Consider the following 25,625-nt stretch of genomic DNA (forward strand, 5'->3'; position numbering starts at 1 on the left):
TAATCTGTAGTCTTTGTTTTGTCTTTTGTGTGCCTCTCTTCTTTTCATTCTCCTTTCCATTTACTGCGCTTAATATTTCTTGTATTTGCATTTGATTATTATTATGGATTAACTGAAATAACTCTTACATTGTTATAAGTATCTGTTTTGTTCTGTCCTGACTTAATTATGCTGCCTAAACTATACTTGGTTTGACAACTGCCATTTAATACTTCGGTAGCCAAGCTCGCACCAGAATCTGCTATTTTGTTTAAAAACAATACTGTGAAACAATTAGTAGGCATTTCTCGCTAATACTGTGTCTTTGCTTTTTTGGAGTGTGAATGGATTAGGGATGAAGAGGAAAAGCTATACATTGATTGTGACTCCTTGTCAGTAAACAAATCGGGGAAGGGGGTGAACCCGAGCACCGACTTATCCAATTCTTTTTCTTTCTGTTCTAGTCTGAAGACTTGTTCTCCTTGATTGAATCCCACAATGGAAAACCACTAAAGATCTATGTGTACAACACTGACACAGACAATTGTAGGGAGGTGATTATCACGCCTAACAGTGCATGGGGTGGAGAGGGCAGGTACGACAGGGTCAGATTTACCTTTTTATTAAAACTGCTAGTGTAATTTTGCCAGTTCAAATGCCTTTCAGAAGAATCTTGCTCAATCCGGCTCAGAATTCTAGTGCACCAAACAACTTATTCAGTTCAAAAAGTGTTCAGCAGAATATTAAACCAGGTTTGTTTGATCTTCCTTCGGATCTGTCTGTTTAACGTATTAGAGGTATCAGTCCAGTTATGTAAGTATGGATAAAATAAAGGTCACTTTAGTAAGCTTTGTTTTTCTTGTATCACCAGCTAATTTCTTTTTGTATTGTTGAAAGAAAGAGACATTTTGTTGAAGCATTTCATCGTGCACTTACCAGGGCAATTTGCAAGAATACCAGTTCATAGGGCAAGCCAATATTTATAGCATGAGAAAGTGCTCATTGGTCTCACAAGTCGGATGATGTTTTTTTTGGGAAACTCACCAAGAAATCACTCAATTAGCTACCCGAGAACCAAAATCTTAGATATTTACTAAACTGTTCATTGGGGCAGGTGGGATTTGAGTGCAGGCCTTCTGGCTCAGAAGTAGGGACACTACCATTGTGCCACAAGAGCTCCCAGGCAGGTAGCTTTTTTAATATTTTACAATCAACCTGTCCAGACATGTTATGACATAACTCTGGAGTAGGTAAGATAACAAGGTGTAGAGCTGGATGAACACAGCAGGCCAAGCAGCATCAGAGGAGCAGGAAAGCTGACGTTTCGGGTCTCGACCCTTCTTCCATTTCTGAAGAAGGGTCTAGGCCTGAGACGTCAGCTTTCCTGCTTCTCTGATGCTGCTTGGCCTGCTGTGTTCATCCAGCTCTACACCTTGTTATCTCAGATTCTCCAGCATCTGCAGTTCCTACTGTCTCTGGAGTAGGTGACACCTTTTTTGTTCAGAATATTATCAAGCTCATGGAACATTTATTTTTCCCAACAGCAGGTGGTACTATTCTTAAGGTAACCATTTTTTTTGTTTCTAATCAACCTGCCAGGGATGTTATTACACACTTGAACCTGGACTCCAATAAGCATCACCCGCTCTCTGTGAATGCTGAAGTTGTCTTGTTTCGTCCTTAAAGTGACATGTACTCAATCGCCTGCTATCCTGAGAATGATTGATTTATTTATTCCAACTCAGTTTTCTATCTGTTAACCAGTTCTCAACCTATATTTCCTCATCCCATGTGCTCCTCCCTGCACACGCCTCTTGCTCCGCCCTCACCTATCCAATCCTTTCATTAATTGAATGACCTTTGCCTAGTCTTCTAATTTACACTTTAGTGTAGTGAAAAGACCCATCTTTCTATCCTATTGTGGTAGCAACAGGCTTTTAAGCTTGACATCAGTGTAATGGCCCTCCCCCAGAATCGTTCTGGGTTACCTGATATATGAATGGACCAAAACTGCACATCTAATATGTTAAATGAGTCCTGACCTTGTTCTTACGAAGAAAGTATAACACTTTTAGTGTTTATTGGAACATCCAGTAGTGTATATAAATAACCCATTCGTTTTGCCACAGGTTCATGGCCTGAGTGTGAACCTCATCATTAGAGCGGAATAGGGAATAGGGATCCTTTGCATGGAGGCAGACAGCACGGCTGAGAAACTAAATAAGTACTTTACAACCTCAATACCTTTGGTAAGGACAGTTACAATGAAAGAGGAAGTATTTGATACACTAGATGGGCTATAAGTCAATAAAGAGGAGGTATTAAAAAGGCTGGTTATGCTTAAAATTGAGATGTCACTAAGACTGGATGTGATCCATCCAGTGGTGCTGAAGGGAGTATGAATAGAAATAACAAATACTGGTCACGATCTTATCCTCCTTTGGATAAAGGAGTGGTGCCACGGACTAGAGAATTCCAAATGTTACTCAACTATCTTTTTGGGGAAAAAAAAAGAGGGGTGTGAAGATAAGCCCAATAATATAGGAAAATCAGTTTAGCCTCTGATGAGGCAAGTTTTAGGAACAATAATTTGGGACAAAATTAAGTCACTTGAACAAGTATGCATTAATTGAGGAAAAAGCAGCGTGGATTTGTTGAAGGCAAATCGGGGTAAAGATTCACAAGTATAGGTGAGTGAATTCAGTTACCTGGATAGATTAAAGAAGCAGGACTGTTTGTAGACATGCTCAAAGTTATGAAGAGTCTGGACAAGAATGACTTAAAATCATCTTTTATCCATTATGTCCCAAGAATCTTCTCAGGAATATTAAAATACAAAATGTACATTGAGCTGTGTTTACCGCAGATCGACAGTATAAAAGCGTCCATGGTTTAGTCCCAATCACAATTTTGAATGCAGAAAGCTGTGTTTTGTTTGAGGATGCTTGACACTGGGTGCATAGATCGAAGCATGGAAACTTCCCACTCTGCCTTGTACTGAAGCCCCTTTGCTTGATAAACCCAAGAAAGTTTTTATTTTGGAAGCCCTGTAGATGAGCAATTTCCATTTGCTTTAATGTGATCTCGAGCATTTGCAAACCTCTGAGGTGTAGATTAAATACTTCTCATTCCTTTTGTTTTCCAGTTTGGGCTGTGGGATTGGCTATGGATACCTGCACAGGATACCAATCCACAAACATTTATCCGAGAGAAAGTTATCACCAGTTCTTCAAACTAGCCTGCCTTCTAGTCCTATGGTAAGCACAATGAAAGATGGGGTTATAGAGACTGTGTGTGTGTGTGTGTGTGTGTCGCTCGCTCTCGCGCTCTCTGCCTGTGTTTGAGATATCTAATTCGCCCAGGCATGTTGAGTTAGGCTGGCAAGTGGGTAACTTTTCATCTTGGCTATTCCAATGCTATCCTTCAAATGGATCTTTCTGTACTAGACATTGTGTTGCTAACTGTCTGGTTTTAGCTGACTTTTAAACCATGTTTTGTTGTCTGTTGGTTCAGGTGTTAGCTCTTTTGTTTCTGACTCAGAAAGCTATAGGTTCAGGTCCCACTCTAGGGCAGTACTGAGGGAGTGCTGCACTGTCTGAGATGCTGTCTTTCAGATGAAAAATTCAACAGTATCTGCTCCTAAAGTGGACGTAAAAGGTATTTTGAGGAGAGGGTTTCTACCCAGTGTCCTGGCCAGTGTTTATTCCTCTATGTCACACCAGTATATTGCTGTTTGTGGGAGCTTGTATGTGAATTGGGTGGCACATTTCTGATGTTAAAACAGTGACAACTTTCAAAACTACTTCATTGGATATGAATTGCTTTGGGATGCCGTTGTGCTGTATAAGTGCAAATACTTTTCCTTAACTGTTGGTGCTTTTCAGATTTAATCATTCATTCTTCCCCCAACCACAAATATTTTAATTCGTCTCTTTCTAATTTGCTGTTTGTGGGATTTTGCTGTGCGCAAAGTAGCTTCTGCATTTGCTGTGGGAACATCCCTAAATACTTTTAGGCCCTTCAAGCCTAATCCTCTATCCAGTAAAATCGTAGGCAATCTGGTTGTGGTTTCAACTCCATTTTGCTGTCTGCAACATCCCCACCACCACCAACCAGCCCAAATAACCCTTGACGCTCTTATGTATTAAAAAATCTAACTAACTCCGTGCACTTCTGAGTAGTGTGTGTGACACGTTTGGTACATTTTGAGAGAATCTGTGTGTAATAGGAAATGATCAACAGAATTATAATGTGTTCAGAATAGATTGGATCAAACAGTTGTTTAATGCAGCAAAATACAAATCATACAGGTGTGGAAAGGGAAAGAGTGTAAGTCCAAAATATGAGAGCAATTTACAGGAAACGACCCTAGAGATGGATTGGCATTTAACTGAAAATGCTCCTAAAGTGTCAGCACCACAGTGCGTGAAGTGCTGGTTTTGCTTCTTCATTATGAAGTACATGTACAATTCTGAGGAACATTCTCTCTTGTTGGATGTATGAAGCATCAGTGTCAGTGCTGCTGAGCAAAGTTGTGCATCCCCTCAGTGTCTCTGCGCACCCTTCAATATGTGACTATATTGATGTTTGGTTCTGTACACCAAACTCTGAGGTCTGCATAACAGCAGGGAGAATTGGGGGGAAAGGTAGATACTGAGGTAGTGAAAAGTATGACATGGTCAGATGGCGAGGCAAAGCACTAGCCAATTGGTGTTATCGCTGGACTGTTAATCCAGAGATCGCAGATAACATTCTGTGGACCCAGGTTCAAATCCTGCCGGTTTGAATTCAATAAAAATATCTGGAATTAAGAATCAAATGATGACCATGAATCCATTGTCGATTTGTCAGTAAAAACCCATCTGGTTCACTAATGTCCTTTAGGGCAGGAAACTACCATTCTTACCTGGTCTGGCCTACATGTAACTCCAGACCCACAGCAATGTTGTTGACTCATAACTGCCCGATGGCAATAAATGCTGACCCAACCAGCAATGCCCTCATCCCATGAATGAATAAATAAAAATAAATGTGCTGTGTTTTGGAGGAGTTGCTTAAATAAGGTCCTGAAATGGACATAAAGTTCCATGCTCTTATTGAAAGAAGAGCACTGGCATCCAAAGCCCTAAAATGGATTGACCTCCTCATTGTTAAATTGCTATTAGGTTGACCTTGCTGTAAGCACATTGGTGCTTGATTCCTGAAACATTAATAATAACAGTAGAGACTGCACTTAAAGTGGCTGTTAAGTCCTGAGGTTGTGAAAGGTGATCTGTGAATGCAAACCTGCTTTTTCTAAGCGGAATAACAAGGTGTAGAGCTGGATGAACCCAGCAGGCCAAGCAGCATCAGAGGAGCAGGAAGGCTGACGTTTTGGTTCTGGACTCTTCTCGATCTTTCTATTCAGTCCTGCATAGCCCTTCACTTGAGTGCCGCAATTCACTTAAATTAAGTGTAGTGAGTGATGGGTAACTCAGTTTCATGGAGCAAACTTGATTGCATCGTGGAATCGGGGATGGCATGGCTACAAGTTTAATATTTTTCCTTCTCACTTCCACCCCTAAAAGTTAATAAAAAAAGATACTGTTGCAATCTCTTACCAAACATAAGTGGCTGTTGGTTATGTGTGACCCTAAACTGTCATCACTTGCTTATTTGATTTTTAAAAAAAGAGAAAAGAGTGAAATTAGCCAATACAGCAGAGGAGGAGATCAACCCTGACTCTGCTGTTGTTCAGGCTGACGCAGTGTCAGTGAGAGTTGATTGCAGTACGTATTTTGCCAGCACTGCAGATGTAGTTTGACTTGGCAAGTTTAATCCTCTGTGCTGATAAATATGCATGTGGAAGGAGTGACGTACTGCTTGTGAATATAGTCCTAGTGCCTTGATAAAATGGAGATTTGAAGAAAAAGGATTGCTCCGTTTATAGATAGTGCCATTGAGGTGTTTATCCCCGGTGATGTCATAGACAATTTCCTTTTTCAGAGCAGAAGGTCTCATTTCCTGTGGAAGACAATGCGAGAATGGTACAATTACTTCTGGCGCTGAAATTTGGTGTCAAAGCGCAAAATGCAATGCACTGCGCATCAAGCAAGGAACAGCCCTGGTCTTGCAGGGACTTTGGACCACAGTATTGGCGCAAGGACAGAGTGGAATGAGAGGAATGAGATCCTTTCCTGATCTGCTGATGATATCAAAATGATATTTGGCAGTAATAGTTTCAATGGCCTACCTGTTGGTTTTTTTTGTATATGTTAGTCAGTTAATTAACTGAAACAGCTCCCATTATTGTTTTCAGGAGGCATAGAAACCAGTGGTAGTACAAATCAGCCTTCAGAAATCATTCTACCTTAAACAAAATGTGCATTTTATTTTTCCTCCCTCTCATGTTGCCATGTTCATAATGACACATAGGGTTATATTCTAAAGTTTCTTTTCTTTGTAGGTTCCTTTTTCAGCTCCGAGTGCTCCTGCAATGAGTAACATGCCCTCAGGTCTGCCAAAGGAGCTAAGCGATCTCAGGCTGGGAACAACATCTCCTTCAGTCACAGGCACATTCACACCAGGTACTGGTAGAATTGCATTAATAGTGCATTCCGTCACAACTATTTCAGGAAGTGATTTCTGCATTGCTGGCGGATGTCGTTCCTATTTGTAAATTTCAGGCAGGTTTCTATAGTACTAGATCATGGATGCAATTAAGGTTTATCCAACTGATGCAATGTGTCCATTAACCTCTCGTTTGCTTTATCCATCGTTGGCACATGCATCATGGCTGCAGCATGTAATGGTTACACTGGAGTAACAAGGCTTCTTTAACAACACCTCTCAGTTCTATGATATATGCCACTGAGGAAGGACAAAGGCAGTAGGTGCGTGGGAGCATTATCCACTCCAGTTGCACAACATTCATTAAGGCTTGACTGCACTGTCTCCTAACTGGAGTCAATCTCTTGACATTTGAGCTATTTGGCATGGAAATCACAAGTTGCTTTGTTCATGAGCCACTGGTTCATAGATGCCAAGCATTAGTTGGCAGATTGCGACCAGGCACTTGCAACAGAAGGGAGCTGAATTGAGGTGTTGCATCCCTTTTAATGAAGGTGTCTTGTTTGTTTTGGGTGCTGGAGCGAGTGGAGAGGAGAACTAAAGCTGTATGGCTAGGATCAGAAGAGACTGCTAGTTTATTTTGCTTTTAAAGTTTAATGGCAAAAATATTGCAGGAAGAGTAGATATCATGCAGTAATGTAGTATGAACTATGTGACCTACTGTATCAGCACCATTATTTGCCCAACTCCCTATTCTCATATTGAGTGGTAGTTGGGACTTCTGTGTGTGAAATGAGCTGCCAGAGGAAGTGGTGGATGCAGCTGCTGTTACAATATTTTAAAAGACATTTAGATAGGGGCGGCACAGTGGCTCAGTGGTTAGCACTGCAGCTTCACAGTGCCAGGGACCCCAGTTCGATTCTACCTTTGGGTGACTGTCTGTGTGGAGTTTGCACATTCTTCCCGTGTCAGTGTGGGTTTCCTCGATGTGCCCTAGTTTCCTCCTACAGCCCAAAGATGTGCAGGCTAGGTGGATTGGCAGTGCTAAATTGCCAATGTTCAGGGATGTGTAGATTAGGTAGGTTATAGGGGATGGACCTGGGCGGGATGCTCTGAGGGTTGGTGTGGACTTGTTGGGCTGAAGGGTCTGTTTCCGCACTGTAGGGATTCTATGATAAGTATGTGAATAGGAAAGGTTTGGAGGAATATGGACCAACCACAGGCAGGTGGGACTAGTTTAGTTTTTAAGCATGGACTAGTTGGACCAAAGGGTCTGTTTCCATGCTCTATGATCTGTGACTATCCCATAAGATGCTTACGTATGTTAGATCTATACATGAGTGACTGCATGTACGCATACATAGCTGTTGTCATCAATCTTTGCTAGAGGCTCCTCCACTGGCTGAGGAAGGTAGTTGTTGTCTATTACCTTCTCTGGACTAATGCCAGTGGACACAATGATTACAGGTTGTACTGTAAATGCAGTCAACTTTTAACACTTCAGTTTAAAATTGCATCAGGTTGCTACTTCAGAATTACTGCTGAGGCTTTGGTTATTGACTGCACTGGCAAGCAATATCTGGCCAGGCTTCAGTCACACAGAAGGGTATGTGCTCCTTCTCTAAACTCAAGCTCCTGCTTCTGTGATTGTTATTCTTAGGTTATCGTTCCCAATGTCTTCAGTACACTTTTTTTTTTCTTCGGTATGTTTTCTCTTGATCTTCCAGAAAGTTTGACTCCTGCCCAATATCCTCATGACCCTGAGATTATCCATCCAAGGGTCGTATGGACAAGATAAATCTGTTTTATTGTCCTCCCTTCTGTCTTTAATTTAGAAGCCTATATCACCAGATTCTGCTAAATCGGGCAGTGCCTGGCTCTGCCTTTCACATGGGTTATTGTTCCTGTGACGTTGGCCACTTCTTCCACTATCCTTGTAGAGAGTGGGCTGTTAACCATACTTAATGTACAGGGGACACTTCAGCACTCGCTTGCAATCATTGAAGCATAATGTGATTGCCTTTGACTGCAGTTCTTTTTCTTTTAATGTTTGTGTCAATCAAAATGATGGGTGCAAGCACTTTTTAGCAGTGCGTACTTATGCCTTGTATTTGCGTTCCAGAGAAGTAGCTCTTGAAACAGACTAATGACCTTCCTGCTTTTTGATGTACATTACTTTTCAGAAGATTTTTGTTGGGATATTAATCTGCACTGTCGTAATCACCAAATCCAGAAGGAAATTAACAACAAAAGCTCAGCTGTCTACCCTGTTCTGATGCTGGTTGAGATTTGTTGAAAATTGTCAACTTCTCAAATGCTTAATAAAAATGCCAATTACGTTAGCACTGTGATCAATCTTCAATGCAATCTCATGTAGCTAAGTACTGCATTTGTAATGGACAGCTGGCAATTATTTCTGAACTGTTGACGTGATTTATACTACACACAAGCAGGCATGATATACATCACTGTCCATTTGGCCCACCCACTCCATGCCAGTTTGTATGTTTCACTCACCACCTCCCATCTTCTTTCTTCAACATCTGTCATCCTAACCATTTATTTCCTTCTCCTTCATATACTTGTCTAGCTTGTCCTTAAGTGCAGCTATACCAAAAGTTCCACATTTTTGCCGCTCTTTTGTTCAAGTTTCTTCTCAATTCCCTGTTGGATTTCTTGGTAACTATCTTTATATTAATAGCCGTCTGAGAAAGAGTCGCTCAATCAGAAACGCTAACTGTGATTTTTCTCCACAGATGCTCCCAGATCTGCTGAACTTTTCCAGCGATTTCTGTTTTTGTTTATAATTCGCAGCAATTCTTTCACTTTTGATTTTATATTAATGGCCTCTGGTTTTACTGCTCCCCACAAGAGGCAATATTTCCCATGTCCATTCTAAGAAAACATTTCATAGTTTTAAATACCTCCATATCACCTATTGGCCTGTTTTCCAAGAGGAAATAGACCCAACCTATTTATGATATTGTCCTTGAAATCTTCTCTGTTCCCTCTCCTATACCTCTCTCTTCTTTCATGTACAAAATAAAGAAATCACATCGAGACTTGCACCTTCCAATGCTTGACCTCCCTGTTCTTCCTACCAAAATATGCTACCTTCCATTTATCTGTGAATTTCATTTACAAATTATTGGCCCATTCTGAAAGTCTATGTCATATCCTGCTGTTAGCAGAGTGTTCAAAAGGGAAAGTTTTGCTCGACAGACCTTGTTCAAGTTTTTTTGAGGATATGAGAGAAAATAGACAATGGTAATGCAATAGGTGCAATTTACTTGGATTTTCAAAAAGACCTTCAGTAAGGTATGCCATTATAGACTAATGAATAATATTTTTATCATAGCCATTTCTCACTTTAAGTTAATTCACTGCCTCATCTGGCCAAAGAGTTCATTCTCCACACCCCTCCTCTATTCCAACCCCCTTGCTAGTTCTGTCCACATCCTATGAATGACATTTGAAAGCATCTTTTGAATTAATTTGGCAGTGGAACAGTAGTAACGTCAGTAGACACTGGACTAAATTCAGAACTCTAGGTTATTGTTCTGGGGACAGGGGATTGAGTCCCACTGTGGCAAATGGTGACCATATAGCCGCTGTACATCGTCATACGTGAGAGTTCGAACCTGCGGCAATGTGGTTGATTCCTAGCTGCCCTCTGGACAGTAAGAGATAGGTGACAAATGCTGGCCTAGCTAGCGATGCTCATACTCCATGAATTAATTTTAAAAACAGGCAGTCATTTAGCAGCCTACTCAGTAATTTTCCTCATCTTGGCGATTTTGTCTTGCTTGTAATAAAACATTAAATTGCCTTTGCAATTGTTCTGTTTGTCATTAGGCTGCTGCTTCATTTTATTGTTCATTCCTGTTCCTTTGCTGTTGATTCACTTCCTACATGTTGACCTATCTCTGTTGCTCAAAATCTTCATGCCTGTTGCATTGCAGTGGATGAATCAGTTTTTAAGAAAACTGAAGCAACAGACTTCTTGAGCAGTTGAAACGAATTTTTTTAATTCCTCAAAGTCAGTTCCTTATCTCACTGGCCTAATCAACAGCTCCCATCCTGATTCTCCATCCATTTTAGCATTGTTCAGCTCCAGCTGATCAGCTCCCAAAATACAATTCCAACATCTGCTCAGTTAAAGCAGTCTCCATAATGCTCGACTTTCTCTTTCACACTGCTCAATTGTTCAATAGCTCTTAACATTTATGATGTAAATCTTGTATCTGTGTGCATTTTCTGTCAACTCTACATTAGGCTTAATTAAGAATTTATAATGGAGCTTGCCTCCATTAACCTTGTCAGGCTCCAATTGTATCCTTCCCTCAGCTGTGGGGACACTGCAGTGCTGTCATTTATGGGAGTGTGCACTGTTATGTTTATGTAAATAGTTTCCATTATAAAAATGGATATAGAATGTATAGCTGTAAAATTGGAGCAAGGCTGTATCTCTGCACTTGGTTCATTTTATTTTATCCTCTGTGTTTTAACATTGTTCCACCTAGATACTTTGTCAAACTGCTATTGACTTATGTAGAACAAAATGGAAAATTTCAGTGCATCCAGTCGTCAAATATCTGCTGCTTATTGAGAAAATTGCTTCTCATGAGTCACTGCATAGGTGCCTTTCTCCAATTCTGTCCTTTGTATGTCCTCAAAGCTGTCTGTTCTGCCATCTGCAGGTTTCCTGACTTGCAGCATGGGCCTTAGTCCATCAGGATAACCGTCTCAACTTGCAATAAAACAAAATGCAGACAAGTAGACTTGTCTGTCATAGCTTCTTCCAAAGAGTCATGCCAGACTTGAAACATTAACTCTGTTTCTCTCTTCGCGGATGCTGCCAGACCTGCTGAGTTTCTCTAGCATTCTTTGTTTGCCATAGATCTAGCTCCATGCGTTTTTGAGCTATATATAGAAGGAACCTAATTTTACTGCTGCTTGCAAGAAAACTTTGGGTCAGCAGCAATATCAGCCTCCAGTCGTTTAGCTTTGATATTTAAGTTGGGATGCTGATGAGAGAATTGTATTTCTAATTATTACATTCGATTGCCATATGTCTTCACCTAACCCTTGCTGTACCTGAAGTGGCTCTGCTCAACATCCAGTTAAAATTATTTCTTATAGGAGCCTTGTATAAACTTGCATTACAGCAGTTTGGGCTAAGTTTGCCCTAGAGGCCCAAGCCTGAACCATCTAGTCCCTGTACTACTAAGGCCTTTCAGGCAGCACCATGGCCCAGTGGTTAGCCCTGCTGCCTCAGTGCTAGGGACCTGGGTTCATTTCCACCCTCGGGTCACTGTCTGTCTGGAGTTGCACATTCTCCCCGTGTCTGTGTCGGTTTCCTCTGTGTTCTCCGGCTTCCTTCCACAGTCCAAAGATGTGCAGGCTAGATTGAGTTAGCTGTGCTAAATAGCCCAATGTGCAGGCTAGGTGGTTTAGCCATAGGAAATGCAGGGATTGGGTGGGATGAGTGTGGATTTGATGGGCTGAATGGCCTGCTTGCACACTGTAGTGGGTCTATGATCCTTGTGGCTCCAAAAGTCAGCAATATCTTTGGGTTGTTTCTCTGTCTATGGCATTGCTAGTGCCAGTTTGCCTTTCATAGCTTTAGGATTGGGACTAAATGAAATTGAAAACTATACATCACCTCATCTCCAACGACTCTGACATTTTATAGCAAAGACACATTGTGGATGCTGTTAAGAGAAAAATTGTTAACATTTTGGATCTGGAGCTACTTACCAGAATAGTGCTTACTTTCACAGACCTGAAATGTTAACTGGCAGCTTCTCCCTCTCTGGAGAGAGAGAAACAGACATGCTAATCATTTTTCGCATTTTGTTTCTTTTTAAGCTCATTTTTACTGCTAGGACAGATGCAACTGAGTTATGGTAGGAGTTGGGTCTTATTTCTGAAGTCAGGTTATTAGCTATTCTACTAACTGCTTCAGTCACTGTTCCAGTTTATAGTGACTGGAATCAGATGTCAATGTGCGATATTTGGAAATTGCAGCTTTTAACAAAGTGGGGTTTTAAATTCCCTGTTCATATTGAAAGTTATATCATAGTTTGGTTTGAGATGCATGTGATGCCGAAATAAATCTTCAGGCACCTTAGTGATCAGGGGAAGATCCCAGACTGTGTCCCAGCAGTTGCTTCGTTTGGAAAAGGGCCATCACTAACACCACCATTTCTCAGTTTCTTTCGGTTCTGAAGAATGCTCTCTGGACTCAATGTTAACTCTGTTTTTCTCTCCACAGATGCTGCGAGACCTGCTGAGTTTCTCCAGTATGTACACTTCTAGATACTGGGGGTGCTTTTAATCACACAGCTGCTGTCGCTCTGGCTCTGTTGCGCTCGCCACTCTGAATGTCACAATTGCCTGACATGAAGTTTAAATAATGGGAAGATCAGAATGCACCTTATTTAGTTTCCACCAGAATGCAGTACCTTTGTCCCTACCTCCATCTCTAGTGTACAACCTCATTGTGCTGTTCAAGTGCCCTGTGCCAGGTCTCAAAATTATATCTCACCCATTGTTAAGACTGCATACCTCCAGCTCCGCACCCTTGACTGCCATCACTTTTATTTCTCGCACTCACATTTCCTCTATCTCTACTTCTCATTGCATTGTGACTTAAACATCTCCAATGTCCATGATCTCCTCTCTATACAAACACTAATTCATTTAAAGCTGCAGTCTGCCTCATAGACTTTTTCACCTATCACCTATCGCCTCCCCAGTTGCTAAATTCTGTTGGCTCCTTGCCTTACATTGGGTTCCGTTTTACAATTTACCAGAATCTTGCCCTAACCTATCTCTGCAGCCTTTCTCTGTGTCAGGTCTGGCAGCATCTGTGGAGAAAGAAACCACATGAACATTTTGAGTCTAGTATGACTCTTCTGAAGAAGCTGTTTCAGATTTCTAGCACCTGCAATGTTTTGCTTTTATTTGACTGTTTCACCTTTGACCATGTCTCTAATCTGCTGTTCTGAAACTTCCTAAACATCATTAGAAGACGTATGATGTTGCAGGGTGTTGTACGAATGCCAAGTGGTTGATCACCAACCTGGCTTCGAAGTGTTACTGTGTGTGACTGAGGAAGCTGAACATGCATGCGTGACGGTATGTTTGCAAACATACCTGGCAGTAACTCTGTTTTGTCATATTCCTGCTTATAGCAATTCTCCTCCTCCTCCTCCTCCCCCCCCCCCCCCCCCCCTCTTGCCGCCGCCGCCAATAGTTCTCTGTCACCATTGCTCTGTTCAGACTGGAAATTGATGAGTATGTACAATGACAGAGTGCAGTCGTTTAACTTCCTTTCTTTGCTGGGAAATGGTATTGAAGAATTTCTTTAAATTCTGGAAAAGTGTTTAAATATCAAAAGAAAGAATGAGATGCTGAAATTATATACACCAATGCTTTATTTGTATTCTACAGAGGATAATCCAGTCAATACTGCAATGTTACATGTCAGATTTTTTCAGTGTTCTTTTTCACTAAATTCTACATCTTGTTTTCAGCTTCTGTAGGTGTTCCATTGTTCCCAGCCCCTTTGAGTGAACCTTTCACTGTGTCATTAGGCAATGCAACCATCGCCACTACTGTGCCAGGTACGCCCAGTCCAGTGGTACATGTAGACTTTGAATAGAATTTGCTGCCATTGACAGATTATACAACAATGCATTTGTGATTATCAGTTACTCAGTATATTCTGTGCATGTTCATTAAGCTGCTCGTTTGTTTAAAAGTTTCATGATCAACTATTACCAAGAGGGGTAAATTGCAGTTCAGCGATAAACGCAGTTCTGAGGAAGGGTCACCGGACCTGAAACTTTAATTCTGTTTTCTCCTTCACAAATGCTGCCAGACCTGCTGAGCTTTTCCAGCAACTTGTTTTTGTTGCTTTTAAGTTCTGTTCTGTTTCCTGGTGTTTGTATAATGCCAGCCGTAATATTTTTGCAATTCTGTCTTTACACTCCTTCTCTATCCTTGTCTGTCAAATAGTTTTATTTCCTGATTTATTTATTTAACCTTTTTATATTCTGTCTATAGACTTCTCAGCTGGTAGATGGCCTACAGCAATTCAAGAAGGCAGCTCCTTCTCAAGGAGTAACTAGGGACGGGAAATAAATGCTGGCCCAGCCAGCAACATCCATGTCTAACAAATGAATAAAAACAATGGCTTATACTTCAATTTTAGTTTTCTAATGCCTTTATTACTCGGCTGCATTCTGAAGCCTGAAATTGTCTCCCTTTTAATCAATGTTATCATAATCTTTGTTCAGCCAAAAAAATCCCTCTGATCTAAAGTTCTCAGTTTCAGTTTCCCTTTCTACCTCTGCTAACTCACTCCATCTTTTCTAAAATCTCCCTGTCCCTCTCCCTCTCCCTCTTCCTCTCCCAGTCCCCTTGTTTTTGTATTTGCTTTCACTTTAACCTGATCACATTAATGGTCACTGCTTCCATAGTAACATCTAATGACCGATACATTTCTTAATTAGCTTGGACAATAGTCTTCCGGTGCAGGTATGTAGGCAAATTGTTTTGAGGAAGGAGTTCTGTGCACAGTAGGAAAGGAATAGGATTCCTGCAGTTTGCTGTCTCTTTGCCCCAACCAATATACACACAAATTCTTAGTTTATAGTAAGAATGCAGATGCTGGAGTCCGAGATAACAGTGTGGAGCTGGAGGAACACAGCAGGCCGGGCAGCATCAGAGCAGCAGGAAAGATGACGTTTCGGATTGGGACCCACATTTCTGAAGAAGGGTCCCACCTGAAACGTCAACTTTCCTGCTCCTCTGATGCTGCCCGGCCGGCTGTGTTCTCCAATTCCACACATAATCTCTTATCTCCCCACATACCTTTCTACCCTCATCTTGTCCATGAGGCACACCTCTTTCCCCTCTGTCTAGAACACATGAAGGAGCAGCAGTAGGTCATTCAGCCCATCGAGTCTGCTCCCCCATTCAAATGAGACTGCTGTTCTGATCATTCTCAACTCCACTTTCCTGCCTTTTCCCCATATATCCATCTCACTCTCAGAATATTCTTAATGACCTGATCTCTACAGCCCTCTGTGGTAAAGAATTACACAGATTCACTAACCTCTGAGAGAAGACATTTCTTTCTCATCTCCGACTAATCTGAATGACCCCTTATTCTGAGATGATGGACTTTCTGTTTCTGGTCCTGGACCCTCCCACAAGGCGAAACAACCTCTCCACGTCAACCCTGTCAGGTTGGCTAAGAACCTTGTGTGTTTCAATAAGGTCTCCGCTCATTTTTCAAAATTCCACGGAGTACAGTCCCAATCTACTCAACCCGTCCTCAAGGGACAGTCCCTCTATACCTGGGATTAACCCAATGAAGTTTCTCTGGATTGCCTCCATCACCAGCCTATCTTTCCTTAGCAAAGGGGCCCAAAATTGTTCACAGTATTCCAGCTTTGACCTGACTAGTGCCTTGTATAGTTTTTAGCAAGACCTGCCTATTTTTATACTCCATTTCCTTTCAGCCCTATTCTCACAAAACTGTTGATGACATGTCATGACTGCCTTCCTTGGTCCCCATGTTAGCTGATTATTGTTACATTCTCCCTTCTTTATGTTCTGTCTCTCTCAAACCTACTGTTGTCAACCTTTTCAAAAAAAAATCCTTGGCACCTCTATTCTTGCAAACCTCTGCTGTACGTCTAATCTGTGAATGTGCTGCTGCCGCCCAAATCCATGCCTGTATTTCCTGTAAGTCCACTTTCTTTCATAGCTCCAGCTGCACTGATTCCATGCCTTGGAGTTTGAGGCTGCAGTTCTTTCTCACTTGATGCCTTTTAACTCGTCCTTTTTATTTTCACAGCTACCCAATAGCCAAGCACGTTGGAATATGTAGGTCCCAGTTTTGGCCGCACTGATTTCCCTTGAAGAAACTCTGCGTGCCCTGCAGCATCTGCACATCTGCCCATTCCGGTGCTATGATTTTTAATGTAAATGTGTGTTGTGTTTTTCCGCTTCGCCTCCACCTCTGCCGCCGCCTCCTAGCTAAGTTCCCGCTCTGTTGTTTCTGAGCCTGTGCTAGGTCTCTGATGATATTACTACTAGCTTGAGATCTTGCTTCAAATTGGAGCCACACAGGGTGTGAGAGTAGGTTGGAAAGTTGTATGAGGAACCCTGTGTGCCCATTTTTCTCCACACCGAATTTTGCAATGCATACAGTTGCACCCATTTGGAAGAGCTATCGTTGTTTGTCTACAGTCCCCACCAGTACCATCACTGAATATGTGGAAGCTTTTTCCAACAGGACAGTCTCCCTAACCTGGTCTAAACCAAACTGGAGGGTGGCTACATAGTGCGAATAGAATGTGAACCTGTTGTAATTGTCAGTGTTGTGCATGTGGTTATCTAAATGTGGCGCATTTAGAGCATTTCCTTCTTTTAGTTATTGATCTGCCATATGGTGGTTCTGTGCACTTTATGTCCTTCAGGTCTGATAACTGCACCACCTGCATTTACCAATCTACCGAATTTTCCAAATCTAAATGTGGCTTTTCCCAATCTTGCTGTGGGGTCTCTGCCGGGATTAGGAGTGAATCCCATGACTACATCCACAGGTATATCTGTGTTTGTGTGTTTTATGGCAACTGGGGTACAGGAGTGGAGTAGAATTTTGATCTCTTCAAGTCTGGTTCAGCCAGAGTGGATCACTTCATTCCTTTTTTTAGCATGATCACTAATCAAATTTTGAACTGATTATTTTGATTTTTGTGAATGGCTGCCTTCTAATTGTGATGCTGAACAACTGACCTAGCAAAAAAAAATCTAATTTACCAACACTGCATCTTGTAGAAGGAGGTAGTTATGAGTTACTCAGGTGTTGGGCAGGAAAGCCAATGAACTGTCACAAAAGTTGAAGATTTTAAAATAAATACACCACCCCCCCACCCCAAATTCCCCAGTTTACCTGATTTGTAGACCCAGGTTGATAGCCATGTTTCTGTCTTTTAACCATAAGAATGGTGTCCAGTTATTTCTAATTAATCACTAGCTACAGGTGAACAGCTGTGAACCATCTGCATACAACTCTACTAAGTGACAGTCTAATTCCTTTATAAGCTCCCCCTTACATAAATGCACATGCAGGGTGGGTTTTTTTTAAATAAATGGTTTATGGACTGAGGGAAGAGGTGGGAATGCAGTTCAGTAATTCCTGTTTACAGGGGCTTCTGTGATCATTCTTAGCATTCTGACCAGCACAGGAATTGTGCTGCTTGGCCTTCCTTCTCCAGATGCTTCCACTGGTTTGTAAGAGACACAGGGTTGCTGGCTGACTTCTGAAAATCTCTGACTTATCAATTCAAAGTCACAGCTCGCAACAACAGCTGAAGGAGTGACGAGCCAGCTTTCTTCAGATTTAAAGTAGCTTTTACTGCAAAGAACTGAGAGCTCTGGTGTTGGTGCTGGGTCTGTTGGTTTCTCTCTGCCAAACTACCTGAGAACAAATCACATAATTGTGATGGGGAGAAGACCTTTGCCATTTATAATAAAAGCCCTAGCGCTCTCAACCTTTCCTCGTAAGACCTTTCCTCCATTCCAGGCAACGTCCTGGTAAATCTTCTCTGCACCTTTTCCAACGCTTCCACATCTTTCCTGTAATGAGGTGACCAGAACTGGACACAATACTCCAGATGTGGCCGAAGCAGGCTTTCGTGTAGCTGGAGTTTAACGTCACGGCTCTTGAACTCAATCCCTCTATTCATGAAAGCGAACACACCATGCACCACCTTTACAACTCTATCCACCTGGGTGGCAGCTTTCAGGGAACTCTGGACATGAACCCCAATATCCCTCTGCTCCTCCACACTGCCAAGAAATTTTCCCTTAACCCTGTATTCTCCTTTCAAGTTTGTCCTTGGGTGAGAGGTGACTTGATAGAGGTGTACAAAGTGATCAGAGGTATAGATAGAGTAGACAGCCAGAGACTTTTTCCTAGGGTGGAAGTAAGTATTTTAAGAGGGGACATAGTTTTAAAGTGAGTGGAGGTAGATGTAGGGGAGACATCAGAGGTAGGTTCTTTACCCAGAGAGTGGTCGCGGTGTGGAATGCATTGCTGGAGAGGGTCGTGGAGTTGGCCTCAGGCGCACTTAAGTGGCTATTAGATAGGCATATTGATGATAGTATAAGGTAGGGGTGGAGGTTAGATAGACCTTGGGATTAGGGTAAAAGTTTGGCACAACATCGTGGGCTGAAGGGCCTGTACTGAACTGTTCTATGTTCTTCTATATTCTAAAACTAATAACTGGCAATGCTGAAGAAGTTTAATCCCGATAAATGTGAGGCGCTGCATTTTGGAAAGGCAAATCAGGGCAGGACTTATACACTTAATGGTGAGGTGCTGCGGCGTGTTGCTGAACAAAGATGCTCAGGGGGGCTGGTTCATGGCTCCTTGAAAGTAGGGTCATGGGTAGACAGGGCGGTGAAGACGGCGTTTAGTACGCGTGCGTTTGTGTCTGTACAGGACATTGGTTAGGGCCACTATTGGAATACCGCATGCAATTCTGGCCTCCCTGCTACAGGAAATATGTTGTGAAACTTGAAAGGATTCAGAAAAGTTTTACAAGGATGTTGCCAGGGTTGGAGGGTTTGAGCTACAGGGAGAGGCTGAATAGACTGGGGCTGTTTTCTCTGGAATGTCGGAGGCTGAGGGGTGATCTTAGAGGTTTATGAAATCGTGAGGGGCATGGATAGGGTGAATAGCCAAGGTATTTTCCCCCAGGGTAGGGGAGTCCAGAACTAGAGGGGCATAGGTTTAAAGTGAGAGGGGAAAGATTTAAAAGGGACCCGAGGGGTAACTGTTTCACACAGATCGTGGTGCGTGTATGGAATGAGCTGCCAGAGGAAGTGGTGGAGGCTGGTACAGTTACAGCATTTAAAAGGCGTCTGGATGCCTATATGAATAGGAAGGGGTTAGATGGATATGGGCCAAATGCTGGCAAATGGGACTAGATGTATTCAGGATATCTGATCGGCACGGACGAGTTGGATGAAAGGATCTGTTTCTGTGTCGTATGTTGCTATGGCTATCTGAAACAAAAACAGATTTCTGGAGAAACTCAGCAGGTCATCTGTGGAGAGAAAGCAGAGTTAATTTTTCTAGTCCAGTGACTGTAGAAGCCCCTCCCCCAGCTTCAAAGCACAAATTGTGAATGTAATGGAATACTTGGTTGACACCTTCTCGGACAAAAACAAAGTTGCTGGAAAAGCACAGCAGGTCGGGCAGCATCTGTGGAAGAGAAAGCAGAGTTAATGTTTAGGGTCCGGTGACCCAGACCCAAAATGTTAGCTCTGTTTTCTCCTCCACAGATGCTGCCCGACCTGCTGAGCTTTTCCAGCAACTTTGTTTTTGTTCCTGATTTACAGCATCTGCAGTTCTTTTGGTTTTTAACCTTCTCAGACAAAGTAAGCTGCTTGATCTAACAACTTAAACATTCATTCCCTCCTGCACCAGCACTGCGCACCATCTACAAGATGCAAATTAACAACTTGCCAAGCTTCCTTCTGCAGTTCCTTGCAAATTTACAACCTGAAACATCTAGAAGGACAAGGGCAGAAGATACATGGGAACTCCACCCCCTCCAAGCCACTCCCCACCCTGACTTGGAAATATATCGCCATTCCTTCAGTGTCTCTGGGTCAAAAACCTGAATTCCCTCCCTAAGGGTGTTGGTGTGTTACCCACTATTGACTGCAGTGGTTTGAGAAGGTGCCTCACCATCACAATTTAAGAATAAGGGGTAAGCCATTCAGGACTGAGATGAGGAAGAATTTCTTCACTTGGAGTGTTGTGAACCTGTGGAATTCTCTCCCACAGGAAGCTGTTGGGACCAGTTTATTAGATATATTCAAGAGGGAGCTGGATGTGGCGCTTGCTGCCAACGTGAGTAAAGGGTGCAGAGAGAAAGCAGGAATATGATACTGAGATTGCATGATCAGCCATGGTCATGTTGAATGTGGTGCAGGCTTGAAGGGCTGAATGGCCAACTTCTGCACCTATTTTCTCTGTTTATATGTTTCTTGTGGACAGGTGAAGATGGGCAGTAATTGCTAGCTCAGCTCGTGGCACCCAGTTGCTGAGGGCAAATGAATATTCACATACGTCATACTGAGAAGACATACACCACTTCTGTGCATTTGATTCATTGTCTCCTCGCTTGTTACCAGACATTTATTCCATGAGATGTTTTCTGTTGTATTGAGCAAGCTGTGTCCGTTATATTTATCTTGAAGTTTCTTGAATGTCAAGTCAAAGCACTCTGCTTGCTACAACACTGATTAAAAATGAAAATTGCATGCTCTCGGCAGGAATTACTGTATTTGGCTTTGCTGTTCCTCAAGCTGTCATACTTCAAGCATATCTTCTAAATCAGCTCTGAAAGACCACATACTGCTTGCTGTTAATGCACCTTTTGTAGATAAGACTTGTCGGCTTGTGTTTATGATGTGAGGCCTCTTTTCTCGAGGCTGCAAACCTGCAAGAGAATTCATTGGACCTTGAATTTGGTTTGTGGTATGGTGGGTGCAAGCGCTTGAAAATATATGGGTCTGAAGATTCCCATGTAAATTTTTTTATTATTAAAACTTTTGTGATTTATGGCCTCTTCTGAACACCTTTTTACTTGTGTTCCATAGGTTTTCTTTTATGAACCAATGCATGAGGTGAGGGATAGTATATCTTGAGAAACTTTGTTGGCAAATATCAGACCATTTGATTCATACTGAAATGAGAAGTCTTTTTTAAACAGATTTCCTTTTTATTCATTCTTTTGTTCTGCTCCTTTTCCGATTTTACAGAATCTCAGAATTGTTATGGTGCTAGCTCTCTGTTTTATCCTAATACCAATGTCCTGCCTTTTTCCTGTAATCCTGCACAATGGATGTTTACCGAACCATGCAATGCCCTCTTGAATGCCTCAATTGAAAGTGCCTCCACCACGTTTCCAAGCAGTGCATTCCAAACCCCAGCCACACTTTGTTTTTGTAAAAGGAGGTTATTCTCCCCTCACATTTGCTACTTTTGGACAGAAGTCCCAGCTTCTCCAATCTTTCTTATAACTGAAGTGTCTTGTACCTAGAATGATTCTCCTAAGCCTTCTGTTGTCTTTGCATCCACATTCTTCCTATCATGTGGCACCCAGAGGATATACCATACTCCTGCTGAAGTAAAAAGACTTGATACAAATTTAAGAGTGGCGCATAAACACCAGGTTCACTTGTCTGTTCCCAGGATTGGAGGAACTGCCTTATGAGGAGAGGTTCACTAAATCAGGCCCGTACTGATTGAAGTTTAAAAGAATGAGAGGAGACATTATTGAAACATACAAGATTATTAGGGAATGTGACAGGGGAGATGTGGAGAGGTTGTTTCCCCTTGTGGAAGAGTCTCGGACCAGAGGGTACAATCTCAGAATAAGGGGTCACCCACTTAACACAGAGATGGGGAGGAATTTCTTCTCTCAGAGGGGGGTGAATCTGTGGAATTCTTTATCACAGAGGGCTGTCGAGGCTGGGTTGTTCAGTATATTCAAGGCTGAGAGAGAGAGAGAGAGTTTTCTTCAGGAAGGGAAGCAAAAAGCTGTGGGGCAAAGGCATGAAAGTGAAGTTCAGGATTATCAGATCAGCCATAACCACCTTGAATGATGGAGCAGACGCGTTGGACTGAATGGCCTCCTGCTGCTGTGTCTTGTGGTCATGGACTGGTTAGATCAAATGCCTTTCTGTCCCTGCGTAATCTGTAAATATGAAACTGTCAGTTTGAGACAACGGGTTATTCTATTACAATGAATGGAATGATTTATTCCTGTGCTAAAATCAAAAATGTTGAAATGTGTGCTAGTTGTACGGCAAACTGTGTCTTCCTGTTTCTCTCTTGCTCTCTGGGTTTTATGCCTGACGTTAATTTGGATTCTTCCTTTCCAGATTCACTCTTGTCACCCACCAGCCCAGCCTCACTTCAGGCCTTCACGAACCTGTCTCCTGCTGATCCTGCCATGTCTCCTGTGCTTCCAGCCTTCTCTGCGGTGCCACCATTTTCTCCTAGCCCCTCGACTACATCAGAGAATATTACAGCATCTTTTCGCTCTCAGTGGAGCCAAGTCTCGGACCCTGCACCTGCAGTAGCTCAGGAATAGTCTCCTGCTGGCAGCTGAGACAATAACATTGTCTTCCACACCTGTTTTGCTGAAGCTGGCAGAAGGGTATCGTCTACTCAGCACTAATAAACTATAGAAGGATGCCTACCCAATCCACTGCTGCCCAGATTCTAACCAAGTATCAACAGTTCTACTTTACTAAAAAATGCTTCCCAATTTAGCAGTATGTACATAGCTGTCAGTCTAAAGATGACTCTTTAGCAGCATGACAATCGTTTTCAGAAAACCCATTCCAGATAAACTAACAGAATTCTAAGCTGAGCATAGAATCCTCTTGTAGAAGCACACAGTGAGTGAATTCTTCCTTTTGCAATATCTAGTGCGCACCCACCCTTTTCACTAAAGCAAGGCTTGATCATCATGGCATGTCACAGTGTCTTCAATTCAAAGCATTTTGAAAAATAGTGCATTAATGTCAATATGGAGACCACTCCAGCATTGTTTGCTGGACCTGGAGAGCTGATTTAAATTTTGAGACATAGCAGTTTACAAACGCACGTCTTTGAAGAAATTCTCTCTATTAATTCCCACTGTTCCGTAAGTTGAGTTGCTTTAATCTAGCGAGTGTAGTTTTTGTTGTTGCATGAATGATTATTAAAGTTGCTGAAATATAGGTCTCCTTTTAGCCTTCTCGGTATATTAGAACTTGTGATACATAATCTTCAATTCATGTCCTGAAGACCTTTCAGCCAATAAGGTTGCGTTTCATCGTGTTCAGCAGCGATCATAAATGACTAATGCAGAATGCCATTGACCGTTCAGCTTCTGCGAGGGAATGTCCTGTTGAAATACTGCATGTAGTTTGCTTATGATTTAGAGTTAAGCTGTTTGCTGTGGTTTGTGCTAACTATGATTTTATTTTTGATTCCTGTCCTGGGTACTGAGCCCATTAGACTGAAAATGCCGAAGTAATTTGTGGGAAGGGGAGATAGGGGTGGAATTCCTACAGTCAATAAAGTGGTTTCTTCCCCACTTTAAGTTTTTCAGAAAAATGCCACCCCAAACATTATTCACTAATCCAGTCTCTTAGGTAAGATCTTGTAAGGTTTATTAATGATATTCCAACAGTTTTATTTTTAAAAATGTTTTGAATTCTGTTATTTTACACCCTGTTGCTAATTGGTGGCCAAATATAGTAATATTAAGGTGTATTTTAAGTTTCAAAAGCATCCCCAACAATGATGTTAAATTGGATTGCCTGAACATTTAATAGTTGTAATAGGCAAACAAGTCAATATTTGATCACTTTTTCTATTCCCTGGACTTCTACAAGTTTGTAAATTGCTGTGATACTGGAGAGTACCTAGTCTGATTCAATATGAATATTACTGCCGTTTTGTTTGTCACTGATAGTGAGGGCTGGTCATAGGGTTCAGGTTGACATGGTTCAAAGGTTACTTCCAGTCAACTGGCAGAGTGGGTAACTTCTAATGCATTCCTTTTTAGTGAACTTTGTACCTTTTAAGCTGGACCTGTTGAAACAGATTCTGAGATACCAAGGTGTAGAGCCGGATGAACACAGCAGGCCAAACAGCTTCAGAGGAGCAGGAAAGCTGATGTTTCGGGCCTAGACCCTTCTGCAGAAGGGTCACTCTCTCTCCACCATCAAAAACACAACATTATCTACACCTTCTTCCCCACTGGTCTTCTGCATTTACCTTCTAAAGGTGTATTCTACCTTGCTATGGAATTAGAACACTGTAGAGTGCCAAATCATTTCCTATAGTGCATGGTCCATTTGTGTGTGAGTGAATTATACGCATGCTTTTCGATATGGGACTGATCTGATTGGGCCTTTTGTGTGTAATGGTTTTTGGTATGAGTACTGAAAGGGACCAGGTGTGGAATGATGCTCTTCACAAGTGGTGGAAGATGTACCATTTTTCTTTGTTTTTTTTTCTGAACCAATACTGGACCAATTTTTTAAAAAAAGATTTATACTGTGCTCAAAGGCCTTCATCTCATTTGAATGCTGTCATCTCATATTACTAACCTAAGCGTCATGAGCATGAATTGTGCCTGTTTCAGTTTCTGTTTACCTCAGTGGGTGTGCCATTGTGACTGACAATGACTTGGGTTATTACAGATATCACACTCTCTAGTCCATGCTGCTGACTGCAATAATTTAGCAATATAATGTATAGGTTTTAAAAGGCTATTGTATTTTTGGGAGCACTCAGATTGTAGTTTGATAGCATGGAAATTCAGTGATTTTTTTTTTATACGTCTTAATGTGCTGTACTGGTTATTTTACAAGAAAGTTTAATATTTACTGTGGAATTTCACTTTGCTGTAAACGTACAGTCTTCAGAACCATCAATAAAGATGGCAGTTAGTGCCTCGTGCTGGTTTGGTTTTCTGGAATGAGGATGTTTTTTTCAGGGATTTTGTGTATGAAGTGAAGCCAGCTCTAAGCCTATTAAGGAGGGGCTGGTCAGCTAAACATACATTTCACTACAATCATTATTAGGTTCTGTCAACTGGTGAAGAGTTGCAAACTGAGATCCCAACTTGAGGAGCCTCGAGCTTTTTTCTTTCTGCCTGTCATTCTGTTTAGCTCCACAGACAGGAAAGGTGGCACGGTGGCTCAGTGGTTAGCTCTGCAGCCTCACGGCACCAGGGTCCTGGGTTTGATTCCATCCTCGGGCGACTGTCTATGTGGAGTTTGCGCATTCTCTCTGTGGCTGTTTGGGTTTCCTCTGGGTGCTCCGGTTTCCTCCCACAGTCCAAAGATATGCAGGGTAGGGTGGATTGGCCATGGGAAATTGCCCATAGTGTCTAGGGATGTGTAGATTAGGTGGGTTAGACACTGGGAAGTGCAGGAGTGGGATGCTCTTCAGAGGGGCAGTGTGGACTTGTTGGACTGAATGGCCTGTT

At 42.0% G+C, this 25,625-nt stretch overlaps 1 protein-coding gene across 3 annotated transcripts in view; it reads left to right on the forward strand.

Moving 5' to 3' along the window:
* LOC125448277 (Golgi reassembly-stacking protein 2-like) overlaps nt 1-25,098 on the forward strand; it is a 47,305-nt gene extending 22,207 nt beyond the window's left edge. The window contains exons 5-10 of one of the 3 annotated variants that reach the window (XM_048523450.2): nt 444-574; nt 3,125-3,236; nt 6,425-6,545; nt 14,070-14,159; nt 17,028-17,153; nt 22,516-25,098. In XM_048523450.2, coding sequence (XP_048379407.1) covers nt 444-574; nt 3,125-3,236; nt 6,425-6,545; nt 14,070-14,159; nt 17,028-17,153; nt 22,516-22,727 — 792 coding nt within the window. In that variant the 3' untranslated portion in view covers nt 22,728-25,098. The remainder of the gene's footprint in view (nt 1-443; nt 575-3,124; nt 3,237-6,424; nt 6,546-14,069; nt 14,160-17,027; nt 17,154-22,515) is intronic. The other 2 variants (XM_048523452.2, XM_048523453.2) reach the window with 2 other exon arrangements.
* The last annotated feature ends 527 nt before the right edge of the window (nt 25,099-25,625 follow it).

This window comes from Stegostoma tigrinum, chromosome X (assembly GCF_030684315.1).
Source record: "Stegostoma tigrinum isolate sSteTig4 chromosome X, sSteTig4.hap1, whole genome shotgun sequence".
NCBI lineage: Eukaryota > Metazoa > Chordata > Chondrichthyes > Orectolobiformes > Stegostomatidae > Stegostoma > Stegostoma tigrinum.